The sequence below is a fragment of the Pseudopipra pipra genome, chromosome 4, assembly GCF_036250125.1.
Source record: "Pseudopipra pipra isolate bDixPip1 chromosome 4, bDixPip1.hap1, whole genome shotgun sequence".
In the NCBI taxonomy this organism is placed as follows: domain Eukaryota; kingdom Metazoa; phylum Chordata; class Aves; order Passeriformes; family Pipridae; genus Pseudopipra; species Pseudopipra pipra.
The window spans coordinates 14830862-14851877 of record NC_087552.1 but is presented as its reverse complement, the minus strand read 5'-3'; the positions used below and the strand labels follow the sequence as shown (position 1 = coordinate 14851877).

Genomic DNA, 21016 nt, shown 5'->3' with positions numbered 1-21016 from the left:
CATAAAGCAAGATCTTAGGGAGGCGGTGGTCCTTCATCCTTCAGACGTGTCCTGCCCAACGCAGCTGTGTTCTCAGCAACATGGCCTCAATGCTTGTGACTGCTGCTTGTTCTAGAACAGATGTATTGGTCACATAATCTGACCAGTGGATGTCTAAGATTGTATGGAGACAGTGTTGATGGAAGTGTTCTAGGAGATGCAGGTGGTGGCGGTAGATGACCCATGATTCGGAACCATATAAGAGAGTAGACAGCACTATGGCTCTGTAAACACTGATCTTGGTACTTTTCTTCAAGTTTTTATTACAGCACTATATGCCTTTGATAACCTGTTGTCTATCTCTCCGTCAGTCTTACCATCCGAGGAGATGAGGCTACCTAGGTAATTAAACTGCTGGACTGATTTGAGCTCTGATTGGCCAATGGTGATATGGGGATGATGGAAGACTTCCTGAGGTGCAGGTTGATAGAGAACTTCTGTCTTCTTCAAGCTGACTTCCAACCCAAAGAGCTCAGCAGCGTCTGCAAAGCAGGATGTTAAACGCTGCAGGGCTGCTTCTGTGTGTGCGACAAGGGCGGCATCATCAGCATAGAGCAGTTCCCAGACAAAATGGTTTAAGGTCCTAGTGTGGTCCTTCAGTTGCCTTAGGTTGAATAGGCTTCCATCAGTACGATATCGAATGTAGATACCATCCTGATCATCAAGGTCTGCCGTGGCCCTCTGGAGCATCATGCTGAAAAAGACTGTGAATAGGGTTGGTGCGAGAACGCAACCTTGTTTCACACCATTGGTTATTAGAAAGGGCTCAGAAAGTGTGTCACCGTATCTGACTTGGCCACGCTGATGCTCATGAAGTGAGATGATCATTTTAAGGAACTTGGGGGGACAACCTAAACGTTCCAAAATCTGCCATAGACCTTTTCTGCTCACAGTATCAAAAGCCTTGGTGAGATCAACAAAGGTTACATGGAGACCTTTATTCTGTTCCCTACGCTTCTCTTGCAGTTGTCTGAGAACAAATCCCATGTCTGTGGTACTCCTGTTGGCTCTGAAACCACATTGGCTTTCAGGTAGAATTCCTTCTGCTATAGCGGGTATTAATCTCTTCAAGAAAAGTATTCTTGCCAGGATTTTGCCAGCAATGGAGAGCGGAGTAATACCACGTTAATTTGAACAGTCTGATGTAACTCCTTTCTTCTTATATTCAGAGGTCCAATTCCTAGAGAATGGCATGTGGGGCTGAGAGCAGAAGCATCCTTCTCTGTCTACAGCTTCCAATTGCTGCATGTCTTTGGCCAAGCATTCTGAGTGTCACAGATGCCCTTGCCCTTGCCCGTGCGGAACAGCAGTAGGTCTCACAGACAGCAAGGACAGGGAGCCTGTCAGAGGGGGTTGCTGTGGCTGGTGTGGCCAGTGTGGACTGTGCTGCCTCTGCATTTCCCTGTGCTTTGCACGGGAAGGGTGGTGCTGCTTGAATACGTTTGGCTTATTGGGCTTGTCCTTCACTGCTGACCCACCAGGGCTGTAACCAGATCAGCTCCTCCACACCCCAACACGCACATGCTGCCCGCAGGAGCCATGTGCTCTGGTGTGTGTTTCTTGGAGAAGAAGCTGGTGGCAAATGGGTGCAGAGAGCAGAGTGGCAGTGAACTTCCAAAAGAGGTGGTGATGCTACAAGGGGTGTTTTCCGGTGAGCTGTTAGCAGGCAGTGCACACCCTCATCGCACAAGCAGAGGGGCTACAAGAAAGATGGAGAGGGACTTTTTACACATGCATCCTTAGCTCTGCCAAGGAACTGGCTGAAGCAGTGATAGGACAAGGGGGGATGGCTTTAAAGTGGTAGGTTCAAAGTAGATCTTAGGAAGAAATTCTTCTCAAGTAGAGGAACTCAGTGGCTTCAAAACTGCTCTCAAACCAAATGTCAGAACCATCTCCTGCTCAGGGATGGAAAAAGCCCGTCGCAGTCATTACCGTGACACAGGCACCTACCAGCAGCCTCCAACTGCACGTTCAAATGCCAAGTGACAGGCAGATGTTTGCAGTAAGAAATACAGCCCTCTCAGAGCCTCTGGTTGCATCACCCACCAGGACAGCATTGCCTCAGCCTCCTCTGGCCAGAGCTTTGACCTGCAGGAGTCACTTGAGCTCAGCCGGGCTCTGCACATGGCTCTGACGATGGGGTCCAGACAGACTGCATGGCACTGCTGAAACTGGAGAGCTTTGCCTTTTTCCTGGCATAAATATCTGTGTTAGTAGGAAGCTGGCAAGGAGAAGGGGACGTAACACAACTTAACCCCTGCATGTTGTTTTCTCAGCAGCATTTGTGTGGTGGATTTATAGAAATTAAAAAAAAAAAGAAAAGCCACACTTAGGAATGTAAAACAGCACTAGGGGAAACTGCATGCTCTGTAATAATATCTTGATAATTAAGATGGACCGTAAACCATATAACTTGAAATTTCATTGACGAAGTGCACAGGATTATAAAAACAGAGTTAACGTCCCAGGCTCTTTGATGCAGAAACTTCTGCCTGCTTGCAGACGGCGGTGAAGTCGCACCTGCGCTGCCGCTGCCATGAGAGGATGTGGGTGCCGAGGCAATGGGAAGGACTCCGACCCCTTCTCCCCCAGAGCTCCCCGCCCGGCCCGGCCCGGGCTCCATCGCCGGGACAACGCTGCCCCCTCGCGGCCGGCGCGGGTCGCTCTGCGCTGCCCTTCGGGAATGCAGAGGGATTGCTTTGGCGTGCCGCCCGCCTGCATCTGCCCAGGAACGCACTTAACAGGGCCATTCCTGCCCGGTGCCGCACGGGCGGCCCTGCCCTTCCCGCAGCCGAGCAGCGGCTGCCTCCGGCCACTCGCCTGACACGTCGCGTTGGTGCTGCCTCAGACGCTGGGAATTACGGGTGACACCTCGCTTGACTGGGTTAAATATTTTTTTTCCACTTCGGGCCGTATGTTTGCACAGTAAAGATCAGCAAGTCACGTCTGCTTCCATTCCCTCCGCACTGGCAGCCTGATGTCCTTGGTACCTGGCCACCGGTTCTTAATGTACATCAACATGCACTGATATACAGCCAGGCTGATCTTTGACTCGCCTCTGAAACAGCGACACATTTTCTCAACAACAAATTATACTTTGACATTAGAAGGTGGCAATCTGTAATGGATATTGCAATCTGAAGATTGAAAGAGACTATCTGTGATCTTTGTCCTCAGCCGAGTAAGCTGGAGTCTCTCTTCCCTCCTACACGTTATTTGATTGTGGGACATAACCTTGGGATGTACTAATAATCATTAGTCAGAGCTGATATATCCGTTACAGGCCTGCCCTGCTCGGGAAGGGAGACGTTCTCTGGAACAGCAGTAAATCAGCAAAACATGCACTTAAATATACAGTAAAATGTGGTTTGAGACACGGTCCTTCATACATCATATAACAAAATGCTTTATTGAGAGAGTCACATATACACTAATGAGGAAAGAGGGCTGCTGAGATGAGACCTGCGAAGGGGAAGCGATTCTGTGGCGGGAGGGAACCAGGAGAGGTCCCTGAGCAGCTCCTGGTCCAAGGGCAGTTGTGACTCACCAAGTCCTTCTCTGCTCTCCCATAGCTGATGTGGTGTCTTGGAGGAGCTGGCAGGAGAGAAGGGAAGGGAAAGGAAGGAAGGGAGCCCTGCAGAGCTGTCCAGGCACAATGAGCCTTGAGACCCTGGAAGGGTTAGTGGAGGAGTCTGACTTGCCAGGAGGAGTGAGGGGTTTGTTCTGCTGCTCACGAACTTTGTGGGTCGGGTCACCACTTTGTCATTTGTTTTTGCTGCTAAGCAGCTCTTTTTGCAGCTGAATGTTGCAGGAATTGTTAGAGCATCTCCTTTCTTACAGAGATTTCTCATTGTTATTTAAATCTAAGTGAATAAATAACACATGCATCCTTAGCTCTGCCAAGGAACTGGCTGAAGCAGGGGCAAACTCTCAGGGGTGAGGGAGAGGACAAACCCTCACCCCTCAGGAAGGCAGCCCCATCATCTCCCCATGCTCAGTTTGCTGGGGCATGTGCTGAATTTTTTTTTATTCTCTGGGTTCCTGGTCCTGCTGCTTTGCCTCCCTTGATTTGTGTGGTCTTAAGTAGTTGCAGAAACTGTGCCAAAAGGGCTGGCCAAGCCACCCAGCCTGATCTCCGCAATGCCTGGGGCTGGTCCCGCGTGGCTCTGGGTGAGCACTGCCTCTGCCAAGAGAGAGCCTGAGCTCACACATCCCTGCTGACCATGACAGCTGGGCCCACAGGGCCCTATGGCTTCTTCTGTGAGTCTTGTCACTCATTTTGGAGCTACCAAATCAGTGCATGTTTGGCTTTTTTGGCGTATTAGTGACAATCCAAGCAACGCAGAAAATGTCCATAATGACTTAACCGTGTTGCTTAATGCAACCTCTCTGCATTACATTTAGTGCCACTAATGTGTTGGAGGGCTGCTGTCCTCTGCTAACTGCTGTCAGAGTGGGCATCTGTAATAGAGCAGGTGCAGCACTTAGTGAGGCAACATCCTCTCTGATGCAGAGGGGGAAGAGATTTATGGAAAGGCTTGAGGATGGGCAAAACCTAACTGGTTTCAGATACCATGGAAAAGCAGCAAGAATTAGTGATGGTGTTATGTGCTCAACATGCAGGACTGGTGGCTATGGGGCAGTGGTTTACATTTTTGGTGCAGCGGAGGGAAAGCGGGAATCATGGTGACACGAGATGGGAAAATGAGTATTCAAGTAAGGGTGTGGTGAATGAGCATGACTATATGCAAGTTATTTCTTTTTTTTATTATTATTATTTTTAGTTAGGATAGCTCAAGCACTGTAATGGTATCAATAAAATGGATTTAAGCCATAAATAACTGACATTGTTTGATGCCTGTTTGACTGGTGGGGAGATAGGCTTAGGATCAGGTGTTCATTAGCTGCTTTCCACAGCCTTGGTCAGTAATTCTGACGCAAAACCACGTCACTTTGCTGAGGAATGGCAACCTGACATGGGCCACAGACAGCTGCAGGCTAACCTGCACTGGAGGAATGGAGATCCCCAGTTCCAGCAGAACATATGTAACCAACACAGTTGTGCACCTAGAGAGGGAAACAAGGCAAGTCTTTCACTTGACTCTTCAGTAAATATTAGAATGGTTTGTGTCTTTCTTTTCCTAATTTTGTAATATTTTTTCCCTCCAAAATCTGTTCTAAGTGTGAGCACAGATTAATTTCCATATAAGACAAGTCACTTAAGAATGGGGAAGGGGTGAATGGTTTGCCTTTTAATAAATTAATCAGTGCTCATGTTTTTAACAGCCTTAAGAAGAGATAAAACCTCCATTCCTCGTCATGGCAACTACAATAAACGAAGCATCATTCAGAAGTCAAGGAAAAAACACAAGCACTTTAGGTCTCAGCCAAGTCTGCAAAGTAGCAAAACTCATTACTAATTCAAAGGAGCTGTGTCCCTCAGAGCTCACCATTACTGGTTTTACTAGTAATAATACTGGAGCAGCATAAATTTAACAGAAGGCAGAGTTTGGCAGAAGGCAGCATGGTGTTGAAGTGCCACTGTCCTAATCAAACACCTCCATGAGGCCTTCACTTGCTCCAGTCAGCCTGGCAAGAAGCCGTGCTGGATTGTGGGGAAAGAGCTGGGGAGGGGAAGGTTATGGTTTTATAGCTAGAGCAATCTGGTAACATTAAACCTAGAGAGACAGTGGAGGAGGCCATAGGTATTTGTAATTTATTCATAAACAGCTATGCCATCATAAGAAACTTTTTAAAATAATAAGTGATAGTTCTTAAATATTTTAAGAGTTTGTTGACCTATTTTCTCAGTTAATTAGGATTTTTTTTTTGGCTGCATTAACAATGACTTGAATGCAGTCTGCTTTAGTTGCTACACAGTTCAGCTACAATGGGTTACAGAAACATGATTTCTTTCTGAGGCACATGACACAGGAGATGAATGCCATTGTGTCTGGACTTGTACTTAGAAACCTGTAGACTTACTAGTAGCTAGGGCATAAGCTCAACTTATTGAATATAAAACCATTCACCTAACATCCTTCTGAGTCCTAAAACAAGTGTCTTTTCAATTACAGTGCTACCCTTGGTTTTTCTGCAGCAGAAGGGCCATGGTGCAGTTGCCCTTCTCTTCAAAGTGCAATGGTTAAGACCATCAAGCTCATCTCTACAAGCTGCATTTGTGAGTACACTTCTTTTCTTACTCATTTTTTTGCCCCAGGTTCACTAGACCTAGAATTTAACTTGACAGAAATTTGGCCATGTGTGCAGCACAAAACATTATGTCCCTGATCACAGTACAGTAGTATGGTCAGAAACCAGCTCTTTCTGAACACTAATAGAAGGCACTATTAGCAAAAGATGCACTGTGTTCATCAAACGGGGGTTGGAGCAGAGAACTCAGCTATGTCCCACCTGTCTCCTCGGAAGTCAATGATCTTTTAAGGGAGGACATGAGAGCAGGGCTTTGACTGACTATCCAGCATGAAGATGGCCAACTAGTTGGAGATTCCCCCTGACAGAGGGGTAAATTGTCACTAGGAAGGCTGTGTGAGCCATCAGGGTCCCGTCATTATCTGCTTAGCTCAGGGGGAACTGCTGTGGGTTGTGCATTAAGCTGCAGCACCAAAATGTGTCCCCCATTACACAGCTTGGGAACCATGTGAGCTGATCCACCCTAGACAAGGACACCAGAAGGGCCAATTCCTGCTCTCTGAAAGGCTCTAAAATGTGTATCTCAAGAGGATCATTATCAGGACTGTTTCTGACTATTTTAAAGCTGCAACAAAATAAACCTTTACCCTTGCTGTTATCACTTGTCTCTTAGGAGGTGTCCAGGATTGTGATGTTTTCCAAGGGCTGTTTTAGCGGCATCCTGCAGAAAACCACACGGTTGGAGAAAAGTTTATACGAACTCAGAGCACAAGGATGCTGTTAACTTCCCATGCAGCCTTTGCTGCTCCAAAGTGACCTGGGAAGGGTACTTCTCAGTCCGTGTCTCTGCACAGAGTGTTACCGAGCTGACTCGGTAAAGTAAAAGACTCAGTAAATGCTGCCTGTCAGGCTGCAACAAGCTTCCTCATCAGGTGCAAATGGACAGGAAAGATTTTCTTCCATTTGCACCTGATGAGGAGGCATGTTTCTCCCCCAAAAGCTGATATCTGCCACCCTGTGTTTCGCTCCTATGGATCAATTCAGCGTCCTTCGAATCAATGTTCTCCACTAATGAGTTATTGCTTTTTTATTTTCGAATTGAAACTTAAAATCTACCGGCAAATATTTTGTCATCCAAGAGATACCAGGTGCACAGAATCAAACCTGTAAGCTCCTAAATGAGGATTATTGGGTTTATATCACGGGTTTGTAGTTCCTAGAGAGAAATATAACACTAGAAACTTTTTCTGAGATTAAACAGGAGTCAGTACTACAGTGCAGAGGAAGAATTTCTATTTTTGGCTACACCCTTAAGGCAGCAGAGGAAGTGTATGTCATGGTTGCAGTGACAGCTAATGAGCAGATATACAATATTAATTGCAGTAAGTGTAACACACTGAACAATCTATCAACTTCTATTTTCTCAACAGCTGTAGCTTAGATACTTTTGACTAACACCTGTGTCTGAACTGGCTGCTTTGAGTTTGTTTACCTACATGGCAGCACACAGAAACTAAACCACCACCTCCTACAACCTGTGCCGTGCAGCCCGGGCTATTTGCACCCGCACTGGCCGCTGTAGCGCTGCTTTCAGCGTTGCAGATGTTCAGATGATTGTCTTCTTCCCTCTGCTCTGGGGGCTGACCCAGTTGTACTCGGCTTGCACCAGCACGAAGCTGTTTTCCCGGATCCTTCGGAAGTGCACCGCCTCCCCGTTTTCCCTGGCGGCGATGCCGGGGTCCGGCTCGCCGAAGGACACCTCCGTCCGCTTGTGGCAGTGCTGGGCACAGACACAGCGCACGGCGGCTGCCAGCGCCAGGCCCAGGGCGGCCGTGCAGACCAGCAGGATGCCAAGTTGGGCTGCAAGGAGTCGGCTTCCTCTGCCAAGGTCTTCCCCTTTCCCAGGAACAGCAGATTTGGGAGCTGGTCTGGTCACCCATGCCAGGGTATTCCCACCTGCCTCCTCCTCCTTCTCTTCCTCACCTCGGGTGCCGGTCTCCTCTGGCTGCGGTGCCAGCTCTCTTTCTGCCATTTGCCTTGAAGCCAAGGACAAATTGCCAGCAGTGCTGGCATCCCCAAACCAGGCTGTGGTTGCAGCAGCATCACCCAGGTGAGTGTGTACGTGCGGGGCAGAGGGAGACGCTGTCACATGCAGGGAGTCTTTCGAGATGGCCTCGCTCTTGGTACTGGCCTTTGAAAGCAAAAACACACCAAAATGTGTTTGAGGAGGGAAGAAAAAGGGGGGTGATTATGTTCTCACTACCTACATCATAGTACAGTTCAACTCTTGACACCCACATGTCCCTCTGGCCTTAAAATAACCCTTCTCCATTCCCTGGTTACTCAGTACCTTTTAGAAAATGAGCCAGATGAAACCCTGCTCCATCCATATCAATTCCCGTGGGAGGGACAATGCACTGGAGCTGGTCCCAGGGGCAAAGGCAGAGTGGGTTGAAGGGGCAAGGGTGAAGGGCAAAGGTGGAAGGAAAGTCACTGCTTTGCCTAAGTAAAGGTCTGTAGTTCCCGTTGTTGTGGTGGTATTTTTCACAGCCATAGTTATCACAGAAAAAAAATCACTTAATAAACAATTCCCACTTTGAGTGATGCCAGGGTCATGCTGAAAGAGCAGCTGTGACCTTCCCAGCCCAGCTTCATGTTTAGTCACGTGGGCCTACTGGGATTCGGTATCACCCTTCTGGGGCTGTATAGAGCTGTGGAGCAGAGGGACACAGGAGACTTGGGATGGCCTTTGACATCAGTGGTTTTGGGGCAGTCACATACAACCTATGAACTCTTCCCAAAGCCTGCCTTGCTATCTAAGCATACACAGCTGGTTTGAAATCGTCTGCCTCTCTGTGTTGCTTAACCACCCATTTTAGTGGGAATGGCTGTTCTTGCCTGCTCCTGTTTCTGGGCGCTGTCTGGTTCCATGCATCTTATTTTATCTGTCACAAAATGACAGCAGCTCCATGCCAGTTCTGCAGCCCAGGCTTTGCTGCAGGTGTTATCCAAGACCAACTGGGAAACAATCATACAATTTATTTGAATTTTTCCATTCCCACTGTGCATCTGAGCCCCCATCCAAAACCTGCAAAACGTAATGGAGTTTTTCCTTTGGCTCCAGTGAGACTTGAATCTGGCCCTCAGTAACTGGCACCTCTCCAGCCTGTCCAGCCCAGCAGGCTTTTTCACACTTCCATTAATTACACCAGAGAAACTCTCACCCTCTACCATCATTAGCGATTTCTAAGGCTTCCTGGGAAGACAGTGTGACAGGAGCACAAAGCTGAGGTAGGAGCCCTGGCAAGCTGTGAAGCAAAGTAGTGGAGGGTCAGAGCATCCTTTGTGGAAGAGACAGTTTCTGAAGGTGCTAGTGAAGTGCAGTAGTAAATAGAAGACTTTCAGTGGCTGAACTCCAAACTGTAAAGTAGCTGACTGGTGAAGTTAGGATTGCATGTGTATGGATCACTTGCCCTCAAAATGCAAACAGCATACTGTAAGGATATACTGCAGGACTTGGGACTTTGGGATAGAAAATGGAATTTCCTCGCAAGTTCTTGCCCTATCTCACCTCATTTCTCCTTTCTTTTGTGCAATAACTCTTCCTTTCTCTTGTTTCAATCTTCTGCCATTTCTCCACTTCTCTCTGTGGCTATGCCAGGTGCTCATGATATGTATCTTTACTTGTACCCTGTCCTGTGCTCCTTCCTAAATATTTCTGCCTCATTCTTTGCTGTATGGCCCTTTCCCCTTTTTTCTTCTGTGAGGTTATTTCTCTTCCTCCTGTGACATCCTGCAATCCAGATCTAATTCTTTATTTTCTTTGTGTTTTTCTTCTCTCCATCCTCTGCAGACTTCCACTGTTAACACTGTACCCTGTGTCTCTAAGCTACCTCTGCTTTCCAGCTTCTCTACTAGTTCCCATCTGAGCATCTTTCTCTGTCTCTGCAGCCCTGGTATTCTCCGGTTTCTCTCCCTCCTCTGTTCTCCACTTAATTCCTCAGATGCCCTCCTAGTTCCCACATCTCCTTCCATACGTACAGCTGCCCCACTGCCTGAGGCTGCAGTCCTTTCACCCCTTTCTGGGCTTCCTGTCCTGAGATCACCCCTTCCTGAAAGGTGCTTTCACCCACTCATCCTGCCTGCCAGCTCCTGCTCTTCCAGCAGTCTCTGGCGAGTGCACCCCATGCCTGTGGCTAACCCCACCAGCACCACGTCTGCCTTTCTGACCCATCCAGCCTCAGAAAGCACAGACCTTTGGGCATCCCTGGGAAAAATTAAGTCTTCGACCTCTGGTGGATTTCTTGGGTGGTATCTATCCAGCACCCCTGGAAAGGGACATCTCAGCCTTCCACAGGAATAAAACACACATTTCCAGCCCAGTAACACCCAGTAGTCATGTCCACATACAGGAAAGCTGGTTTATATTGGTTTTACAGTGAGACTGTTAAAAACCCAGGCAACGGGCTCAAAAAAAAAATGCCTAAAAAGAGATATGAAAACTAATTTCCAGTGAAAGTAAAAAAATTAAAACTTTTAACAGGCTCAACGTAGTTTTAGCCACTTAGCTATGTGGGCTGCTTGGTGCTGTGATGCAGTAGAGAGGTTTTATCCTCAATCTTCTCTTAGACCTTTCAGTCCTTGGAGGAGGCATCCTCCCTGACCGCACTGCTTACCTGCCTGTGGTCTGTACACGTCAAACACAAACGTGGGGTGGCAGCGCTGGCATTGCTTCCTACTCTGAGATATGGATAGAGGAAAGGTAGGGTTAGTAAGTGTGACCTGTCACCATGGTTCACATGGGAATCCCTGTTTCTCACACCACCAAGAAGTGTGCCACTCCTTAGAGCATTTTCAGAACACATGCAGTCAACACAGACCGCACGGGCTGTATTTTTAATAGTGCCTGATCATTTATTCCTATCCCCATCATTTTCACCCACAGGATGAAATGTGGCATGAAAGTTCAAGTAGTCCAAATCCCCTAAGACTTCTGAGCAGACAACCTCAACCCCAAATTTCATAATTGCTTTGCATCCTTTTTTCCTTTTCCCTGCAGATGGAGAAATAGGTCTGCTGAGTTCACTGTTTCATTGAATATCTGCATGCACTTTCAGGGAAATATTCTGGCAGCCAATAGTTTTCATCACATTTTTCTGCCACTTGACCAGTCCTCCACTGGGCTGAACAGTGTAGCATTGGGTTCTTATGAGTTTTGGATTTTCTCCCTGTCACTGTCTGTCATGTGCAATCTCCAAAGGATTATGTTTCAAAATCCCAGCAAGCAAACACCATCTTGCCTCCCCCCCAGCCGCAGACACCTTCCTACATAGACCCTTGTTCATCTGCAGGGAAACTAGTACTATTTTCCTTCCCTATAAGGACTGGAGAAATAGCTCTTCCCACCACCAAGTTTACCCATTGGAGGTGCTGAAGCTGGAGGCATTGTTCTGGGAGAGGAAACCTTGCAAGGCATCCACCGTGCTTGCTTCTTGGGTGGGAAAGGATGGCTCCAGTGCCCGGCCTCTGGACCTGACTCTCCCACCGGACACAGCCCGTGAAGTCCGTGCCGGCTGCTTTGGCTCAGCAATGGGACGGGCATCTGACCCGACACCAAAACCTGGCTCTGGTGCTGGTGTTGCCATGATGCCAGTGGGGCTGGCAGGCGGTGCTGGAGTGCGCAGGGGGGAGCCTGCAGGAGAGGTGGGACCTTGTCCAACAGGGAGACAAAACAAAGAGCAGGGAGAGAGGAGCAGAAGTCTCTTGTCTTGGGTTTGTTTATTTCAAATCCCACTCGGTGCCAGTGCTTGCCAGGAAGGTTTGTAATAGCGAGTCTTTTATTTTCATGTCACTTGTTTTTAAGAGGGAACCCAGATGAAAATTAAAGCAGCAAAGCTCTCTGCCTATGTTATGGTCAAGTAAAATAACTAAAACTCAGTCTTATTGCCATGACAAAAATGCTGAGAAATACATCTGCTTTGGGTATAAGTAAATTCATGGAGCTCCTTACTAACCAAAGGCTGCATAAGTACAACTAAATATATACCTGAGGAGCAATAGTCACATTTAGAGACAAATATGTTCCTCTGCTTAGACAACATTGCTAATTGCACTTCCTTATCTTCAAAAGCTGGGATTTTAGGTAAAGTATGTTGTATGTTAGGGTTTGCATTGAATCATAAGATCTGGCAGCCCTGTTTAACTTGCCAGTACCCTCCTTGGAACTGGCTCCATCACTTCAAGTGCTGGCCCATGCCCTCACTTCAAGGAGCTCACCAGAGCCATCACTGGTCTCCTTGGTGGCCACAGGAGTTAAAACAGGTCCCCCCAGCTTGTTTGGGTCACTTGTGTCTAATGCTTGCCCAGAATAAGCTGTAAAACTACTCTGCAGGAAGTTAACCCTTACCTTTGCTCGCCGTTCCTGTGGGGTGTGTGTCATCTGGTCCCTGCAAGGGCCCAGGGGCTGCAGCATCAGGCTTCTTGCTACTGCCAGCAAGCGTCTTGTTTTGCCCCCCTTGAGCCACGATGGCAGATTCAATCTTTGCCCAGTAAACAAAGTATGACTGGACTATGGAGATGCTGTTAAAACATAATTAGGCAAGAATTTATTTGCTCTGTAGCATTAATAAAACACAAAGACTGCTTTAATCTGAAGAGAGAACGGATGCAAAAGTATTTTAAAGGATTAGCCTGTCATACATTTTCTATTACAAATGAGAGACACCCGGTCTCATAAGAAAGATTCGGGGTGAAGAATCACCACCCATAATTAAGATCAGCCAAAAATGTGTGGGAACTTAAATAAAAAGAAATAAGAAAAGCTCTATTACATTCACCATGTTAATAGAAGTACATTTGTAAAACTTGGACTAGCTCAGTTTATAATCTTCCGTAGGCAGGGAAACAACAGTGGTATTTACTAATTAAAACAAGTCAATGTAACTTGTACAAACAGCAGAATAGGTAAGGGCAAAAAAAGTCTCTCTTCTCAGTCCTCTGATATTTGAGCCTGCCTAATCCTCTGCTTTTTGTCAGGTGCCAAAACTGCATTGGCCAACCTTTAACTGTTCACCCAGAGAGCCTTATTTAAGCTGGAGATTTTGGGAGAATTTCAGCTTAGATTGCTCAGCTGCTTCTGAGAGTTAGCTAAGGGGAAACCTGTTTGGGTTTTCCTGTGGCAGATGATTCTTACAAGGTATTTTTAAGCCTAACAAGGAGTTTTTCCAGATACTGTGTTAGGGCAAAAAGGGAGAAGCTATCAGAAGTCATCTTGGAGGGTCAAAAGCCAGAGGGCAAAGGAAATATCAGAGCGGATGTCTAGGACTAGGTATTGTTGGGTATTGTTTGAGTTTATTTGGTTGCTTGAGCTTTATGTGGCTCAAATAGTATTTTCTGATTTAAAACAATGGCCAAAAATTGGAAATTCCAAGCAGCAATATTTCTGTTTCAATGAATTTTTATTGAATCACGATGAGGTGCACAAGCCACAGCACTCACCAGGATGCTTATGTTTTGGGAAGCAGCCAAGGATCTGGCCAAGCAGCTTCTAAGTGGTTTTGTAAAGTCAAAAAATAACAATTTAATCTCTTTCAAAATGAAAAGCTGCTGTGCTTCCTCTAAGACAGTCAGTTAGAAGACTTTTTATTTCGTTCCAAGTCAGAACCAAACTACTTGAAGAGTTTGGGACTTTGGTACAAAACAGAGACGTCAAGTTTTGACACAGTGCTTGCTCTCTTTTTAATGTGAATTGTTCTATTTACATTTTACTTTTTTTAAAACTACTAATTTTTAATTATTTTTTAAGAGGTTGTATACAAGATTATCCTGTGGGCAGGGAAGTCCTATGGGTTGTGTTATTTACAAAGACGGGCAATATAATCACAGTTCTGTCTTTATGCCTTAATATTTCTATTTCCTAAATGCCCAGGCTGTCATCTTCCAGTGTATTTGTTCTGAGAAAATAGTGACCATGTAAATAAAAAGCAGCACTACCTAGCAGACATTAATGGTGATTTACGTGCCAGCTGGGATACTGTTGCACCATTTGGTAAGTATTTAGCTGTATTGGGTTCAAGATACATAAACAACTTTGCTGGACAAGTATGATGGAAAAATAAAGCCAAGCCTTTAAACTGAGAGGACACAAATTCTGGTTAGGAACCAGCACATCCTTACAAAAACTTGATGTCTCCAATGGGTTGGTCTGGTGCTTTCCATACAAAGGACAGGTTTCTTTTCAGTGACTTGTCCGAGTGGGTAACAGTGTCCCCATCTTCAAAACAAGTCAGCAGCTTGGAACCAGGAGGCATGAAGATGAATGTGCCAGCAATTTCGTTGTTGGACACTTTGCGAGCTTGGAGCATAAAGCCCATATAATCCCGGGTGCTCCTCACTGTCACTGGAAGACAAAACATGGGACAGAAGGGATTTTTCTAATAGTTATGGAGTTAATTGTCTGCAATGGATTTTCCAGTGATAGCACTGTAACCAAAAGAAAACCTTGGGCAACAACACTGAAAACTCCTCAGGACCAGTGATGATGGGACCAGGACATGCTGCCAACTGTGCCTAAGAGTCAGGTGAGTCACCCAGACCACTTTGTGTGGTGCAGAGGAGCAGTGAAGGTGACTTTACCCTCTGGGAGTGCCTCTCATGCCATTGCATGTAGTGAGGTCTGCTATGGTTAAGACACAATTGAGATAAATAAATCCCCTCCAAAGCACCCAAACCTACCAGCTGCCTCCAGCCAACAGTTGGTTTGCAACATGGTGAAAATCTGGAGTCAACCATCACCTGAGAAACCTTAGGCCAAGTGCTGCAAACAGAATTCCTCTGTAAATACATTCATTTCCTCATGATGAGAGAGGTGGTGTTGCTCACTCAGACCGGTTATCCCTCTTCCCTGACCTCACAAAGATTCATGCCATCACTTGAGATGAGTTATCATGTGTTTTTCAGATGCAGGAAGCTGTTCCTTACCTGGAACCTTGTCACCTGGGAAGTAGAAGGACATGTTGGTGTGGACAGTGACGTAGTTGCTGTTGGGGCTGTGCAGCTGCACTCTGAGGTGCCTGGGCATCATGTCGGCGCAGGCAGAAAGGCTCGCGCCATGCGAGAAGGCGGCCGCGCAGGAGACCAAGCACAGGGTGGTGCATGCCCAGCCAACAATGGCAGTGTGGGCTCTCCTGCCATCCTCCATCCTACAGCAGAAAACAATGTGGAGGTTCACTTCAAAGCAGTGGCTTCAGCAGCCTGTGAGCCCGTCTGGAGCCATTGATTTAGCTGATCTGCAGAACCACCGTTCCCACAGGGTTTAAACAAAGGAAAATAGATTATCTTTGAGGCACCTGGAGACACTTTTGAATCCACAGCATTCACATTCTGAAGTAATTGTTGCGGCTGGAAGGGAAGAGGCCTCACAGGAGGATGTATTTCTTGTGAAGTTGCCCGTGGAGGGAGCAGTCAAGGAAGATTTACTCTGAAAAGTCTTATGAAGGCTTTAGGTGGAGAAGAAGGCTCTGTACGGCCATGCTTAGCACACAGCACCATTCCCAGCCCAAACGTACAACCTGATCAATGGGGAAAACATCTCTCCTTAGACCTGCAGAGCTGCTGCAGACCTCCATTGCATGTGGGGCTGGTGCCCAGAGCAGAGCCTCTCCCTGCCTGCCATCTCAGAGCCATGTCCCCGCATTGACAGCACGTGGCTGCCCCTCACACTGGGCTGCTTGTGACCACTGGACCCCTGTCTGGCCACCCAGCAGCATTTAGGCTTGTCCTTCTCAATCAGGGCTTGCTGTAGCTGATGACACAATAATGATGCTGTCTGTGAAGTCAGTTGGAACCCTGAGATAACTTGGTGGCAGTTTTGGCTATTACCAGGATTTCTCCTTATTCTCAAGTTTTTAATCCAAACTAGCATTTTTTTCTCGACACAGTTCAAGTTTAATATTTGGTATGCTGTGTCATCAGTAGCTCACAGCTTTGGTGGCTGGCGTAAGACACATTTCCAGATTAACTAGAGTATTGTGTTATTCTGATTTTTCAAAATGCACTTTTGAAAGTGAAGCTGAAGGATGAGTGTGGGGTATTTGTTGTAATGGATATCGTAAGGCAGGTGGTTCATATTTTAATATAGTACTTTCTAACATGTTCTTTCCAACATGCAGCTTTTTGTGCCTTAGATTTCGTTACACTTAGTCAATAGATAGATGTAAATGAATCAGAGGAAACCAGAGGCTGAGGAGGTCTAGTTACACCTCCCTCTTTAGCACTTCTGAAACTTGCTAGCTGACTAACAAACCACCACAGCACATGAAATTGTTCGTGCCTGGACTGAAGCAGCAAGCAGTTTAACCTTCCATAGCCAAGCATCCTGCCACTCCAACCAGTTACATGCCAGAAGATGCTTGTGGGAGTCACAGGAGCCTTTGCTAACTATTCCAGCCCCTGTTGGACCAGCGGCAGGATGCCTCCTCCTCCCGGAGCCAGCCTCTCCTCCGGGCACACATAAACCTCACTTGCTGGATAAGATTTCTCACAGGAGCTTATAGAAGTACCCCTGAGCGGCAGCTCTTTCCCTCCAGTGTTTCCCAGGACGTGCCACCTTTCCCTATCCCACCCCCAGCTGCCCTCCTGTGCCCATCACGGCAGGGGAGCAATGCTCTGCTCCCCAGGGCTGCCCGGTGCCGCCGTCGCTTACCTTGGGACACGAGCGCTGCCGGGCTCGCTGCCGCTACTGCCCTCCCAGCCCGCTGGAGACCCATCCTTTCAGAGATCTTCTTCTCTCCCTCCTCTAATGGGAAGTGCAGCAGCTGTTACTCCTAATACCCACCACCCACAGCAGCTCTCTGCCAGTGCCCAAATCCTGCCTTAATCATATTAGTTTTTCTCTTCACATCCCATCCCTTTTTTTTTTTTTTTTTTTATAAATCTCCAAGCTTCTGCAATGAAAACAAAGGCAACTGGGGGGGGGGGGGCACAGCAAGTCATGGGGTTTGTGTGGGACACCCTGTTGCTTCCCTGTTACCCTCCCCACACACATATCCCCCCTTCTGTGCTGAAGCAAAGCAAAGCCACATCAGCTCCCTCCATGACCCCAGGCAGTGTGCCCTGTCTCTCACGCTTACATGGGATTAATTTTGGCAGTAAAAGCAGATTTTTGCTAGAAAGGCTGGGAAGGCACATCCCATGTGCCAGCCCTTGCAGAAGGAGCCATCAACACCCCACAGATCCACCAAAGCCGGCACAGGGGACTAAACATCTGCTAGGTGTGACTGTACCCCGACACAAGAGCTGTATTTAAGTCCAGGCTGTGAGCCCTGCTCCTTGCTTGAGCTATGCTGCAGCTGTCCTGGCAGTCAACCGCGGAGCTGATCCTGTCCCTGGGCTTCCCAGCTCCTCCTCAGATCCACCTCATCACTGCAGACTGCTCTGGTGATCTGGTGATTGGGACTCCCGGCCAAACCCAGCCACTGTCACCAGGCCCACCTCACTCCCTGACAGTGGCTTATTGCTCACAACAAATGGAAATTAGGGTCCAGTTCATCATCAGAGCTGCCATCAGGAGATGCTGAACAAACTGCTGGCAGCATGTGGCTCCAAGTAGGGCTGGATGAATGGAATAACAAACCCATCAGCTGTCTGCCCTTTCTTCAGCTGACAGACCCTTAGGAGGCAGCATCAAGTGTCCCAGGGCCACTGGGAGGAGGGCTGGACCTGTGATGCAAGAAAGTTATTTAAGATAGGTGAGTAAAGGAGTGCTTGGGGCCCTTTAGTCCTCCTCCTCCTCCTTGGATAAATATGTGTCTGATGGCTGAATGAGTTCATGCTGGTGATTGGGCCGCTGTCCCAGCAGGACACCACTGCTCTGTCCTGTGCCGTGACTAAAGAGGATGCACCAGCACACAGGCAACACTACTGGGTTTTGTTTCTGCAGCTCCAGCAGTGCCTTAAATTTAATCTTGAATACAGTCTGACCAGTGTGGGAGTCTGTCCAGAGTGGACATCCTGGTGACTGCCTAGGGCACTCCCCAGAAACTGGAGGCAAGCTTGCAGATGCCCCTCTTATTAGCACTTTTCCCATCAGCCTGTCCTGCTCTACAGCCTGTCCTTTGGAAGTGTCACAAGACGCTGGGCTGGCACTGAGCTACTGCTGCTGACAGCCCAGCTCTCAGCTGTTTAACTGGTTGGAAAATATGGGAACTGGTGGTACTGGGCTCTCATTAGTCAGCTCTCCTCTGTGTTGGAAAGAGGCCTTAAAGTTACCAAAGAATTTCAAGATACAATGTAATTCTTGTAGTTTTCTTTCCTTTTGTCAGTGGAAGCAGAGTGTAGTTCAGGGAAGGGAGGAAAAGTTTATTACTTCTGTTCTAGTTTGTAATTCTTCATATACAGAAGAGAATACCTTTATGCTGCATCAATGACTAATGCTGTCTTATGCTTTTCCTTACTAACCTATTCCTAGGCTAAACCATCCCTTGCTTATAACAAAGCAGTAGCTCCAGACCTCTGACAATTCGCAGGAGAAATGCCAAAGACATTACAGCCATTCTGGCACAGTGGTCAGGTCTGAAAACAGTATTCCATGTGAGTGTGGGTCTTTGCATCATGGCACAGTGTTACAGCATTGCATTGTCTTCTTCAGCTGCTGCCCCGGATATGGCACACATTTTCTTTGTGCCAACTCCAGTGAGAACCATTTCTCCACTGGCTTCCACCTGAAAAGAGGGGGAAAGCAGCAAAGAGCAGACACTGAAATAGCAGTGTTGGGTGTTCCCTGGGCTCATGTGAAGCTATGGGCAGAAGGGAGAAGAGGCTCAAAGAAATGAGGCCCAGATCCAACCCTTCTGTAGCAGCACAGCATGCAGGGCGGTGCTGAACTGTCTCTGCTCACTTCCGAGGCTGCAGCAGCCTCTGGCAGGGCAGGATGTGCTGCCATACGCAGCTTTAGCAGCACCAGTCAGCAGAGCTACACAACACTGCCTGGTTAATTGCTGGGCTGCTCTGAAACACAGCCTTATGCAGCATTCAGCCTCACTGCCTGCTCTCAAGCAGAGGAATTCGGTGGCTTCAAAGCTGCTCTCAAACCAAATGTCAGAACCATCTCCTGCTCAGGGATGGAAAAAGCCCGTCACAGTCATTACCGTGACACAGGCACCTACCAGCAGCCTCCAACTGCACGTTCAAATGCCAAGTGACAGGCAGATGTTTGCAGTAAGAAATACAGCCCTCTCAGAGCCTCTGGTTGCATCACCCACCAGGACAGCATTGCCTCAGCCTCCTCTGGCCAGAGCTTTGACCTGCAGGAGTCACTTGAGCTCAGCCGGGCTTTGCACATGGCTCTGACGATGGGGCCCAGACAGACTGCATGGCACTGCTGAAACTGGAGAGCTTTGCCTTTTTCCTGGCATAAATGTCTGTGTTAGTAGGAAGCTGGCAAGGAGAAGGGGACGTAACACAACTTAACCCTTGCGTGTTGTTTTCTCAGCAGCATTTGTGTGGTGGATTTCTAGAAATAAAATTAAAAAAAAGAAATCCACAGTTGTTAATTTAAAATAGCACTGGGGAAACAGTGCATGTTCTGTAATAGCTTGATAATTAAGATAGACTATAAAATATATAACTTGAAGTTTCACTGATGATATACTCAGAAGGATTATAAACCCAGTAACATCCCAGGCTCTTTGACGCAGAATCTTTATCATTCTTGCAGATTGCTTCTACATCTCCACATCTCCACATCACGGGGGCACAGCAGGGGTGGCAGATGTGGAGCAGGTGCAGTGGAGATGTAATATGGACATGGATGTAACCAAGCTGGTTGTTTGACAGGTTGAGAAATGCTTTGCTACTGCAAGATAATAATGGTTTTAAAAAGTTAGAAGTCCCTCCTGTTCAACTAGTGGCCACCTGAGTCCCGTGAACAAAGTTTGAGGGTGCTTAGAGAAGAATGGACAAGTTGATCAAGTAGAGAGCTTGAAGGTGGCAACAGTTGGGTCCAGATCACAAGGAACTGATCATTAAACTAACAAAGTTGGCAGCACCACCTTATTTAAGAATATTTCAGGTCATCTTTAAAACAAAGAGCAGTGGCCAACTGCAAGATGAGTCATTAAAAATCCACAGTAGGAGTGTGGTGAAAACCCATGGTAGTCCTACAGGGAAAATGGAGAACAGTGTCTACAAACTGGCATCTCAGGGTTGACCTGGGCATGTCTGCAGCTCTGTATTTGGGGCAAACAGGGAAAAGAGGATGCTTTTCTGATACTAGTTAGATGGAGGGTTGGCAGAAGTACTGGCAAGTTCTTCCCCTTTTATCCACATGAGTACTCTTGCTGTTCCTCTGTCACACTTAGTGAAGTGTAACAGTGATTAAAATGTTACTACTGGGAATGAACTGACACGTACACATGCATGCAACATATAATGTGAGACTCTTTCCCTTACAAATTCAGCCTAGTGAAAAAACAAGGTTGAAGTATTTATTAAAAAAAAACCCCTTTATTTTATTTGATAACTACTGCAACCTGGGAAGCTGTTCTACACTAGAGAAGGGGGTTGAGGAGAGGAGGAGAGAGTGATAGAGAGTACTGGGCCCTTTGTGAGTCTCAGTAAGAAAAGTCTAGCAATGAATAGCTTAACGATCTCTTTAATAAGACAGAGTAACATGATGAATACAGACGGCAAGTAAAATGAACACCCCTTCAGATGCTGGGCACCCCACATTCATGTAGCATCAGTCAGAACCCAGATGGATTTTCCCACAGTGTGCTGTGCAGAGCAAATACAAACCCATCCACAGAGAGATGCTCTCCCTTCCCAT

The 21016-nt window shown here is 47.1% G+C and overlaps 1 protein-coding gene across 2 annotated transcripts; it reads right to left on the bottom strand.

The window, feature by feature from the left end:
* Positions 1–7264: 7264 nt before the first annotated feature.
* Positions 7265–15679, bottom strand: REELD1 (reeler domain containing 1). Of its 2 annotated transcripts, none has more exons than XM_064651713.1 (6): positions 15172–15679; positions 14368–14590; positions 12599–12771; positions 11611–11902; positions 10869–10932; positions 7265–8383 (listed from the first exon to the last, which is right to left on the bottom strand). In XM_064651713.1, exons 1-6 carry the CDS (start codon positions 15389–15391, stop codon positions 7799–7801), a joined length of 1557 nt encoding a protein of 518 aa, XP_064507783.1. In that variant the 5' UTR covers positions 15392–15679; the 3' UTR covers positions 7265–7798. The 2 variants fall into 2 exon arrangements, with proteins under 2 accessions (XP_064507783.1, XP_064507784.1); XM_064651714.1 differs by having other exon boundaries at positions 11611–11884.
* Between the last annotated feature and the right edge of the window lie 5337 nt (positions 15680–21016).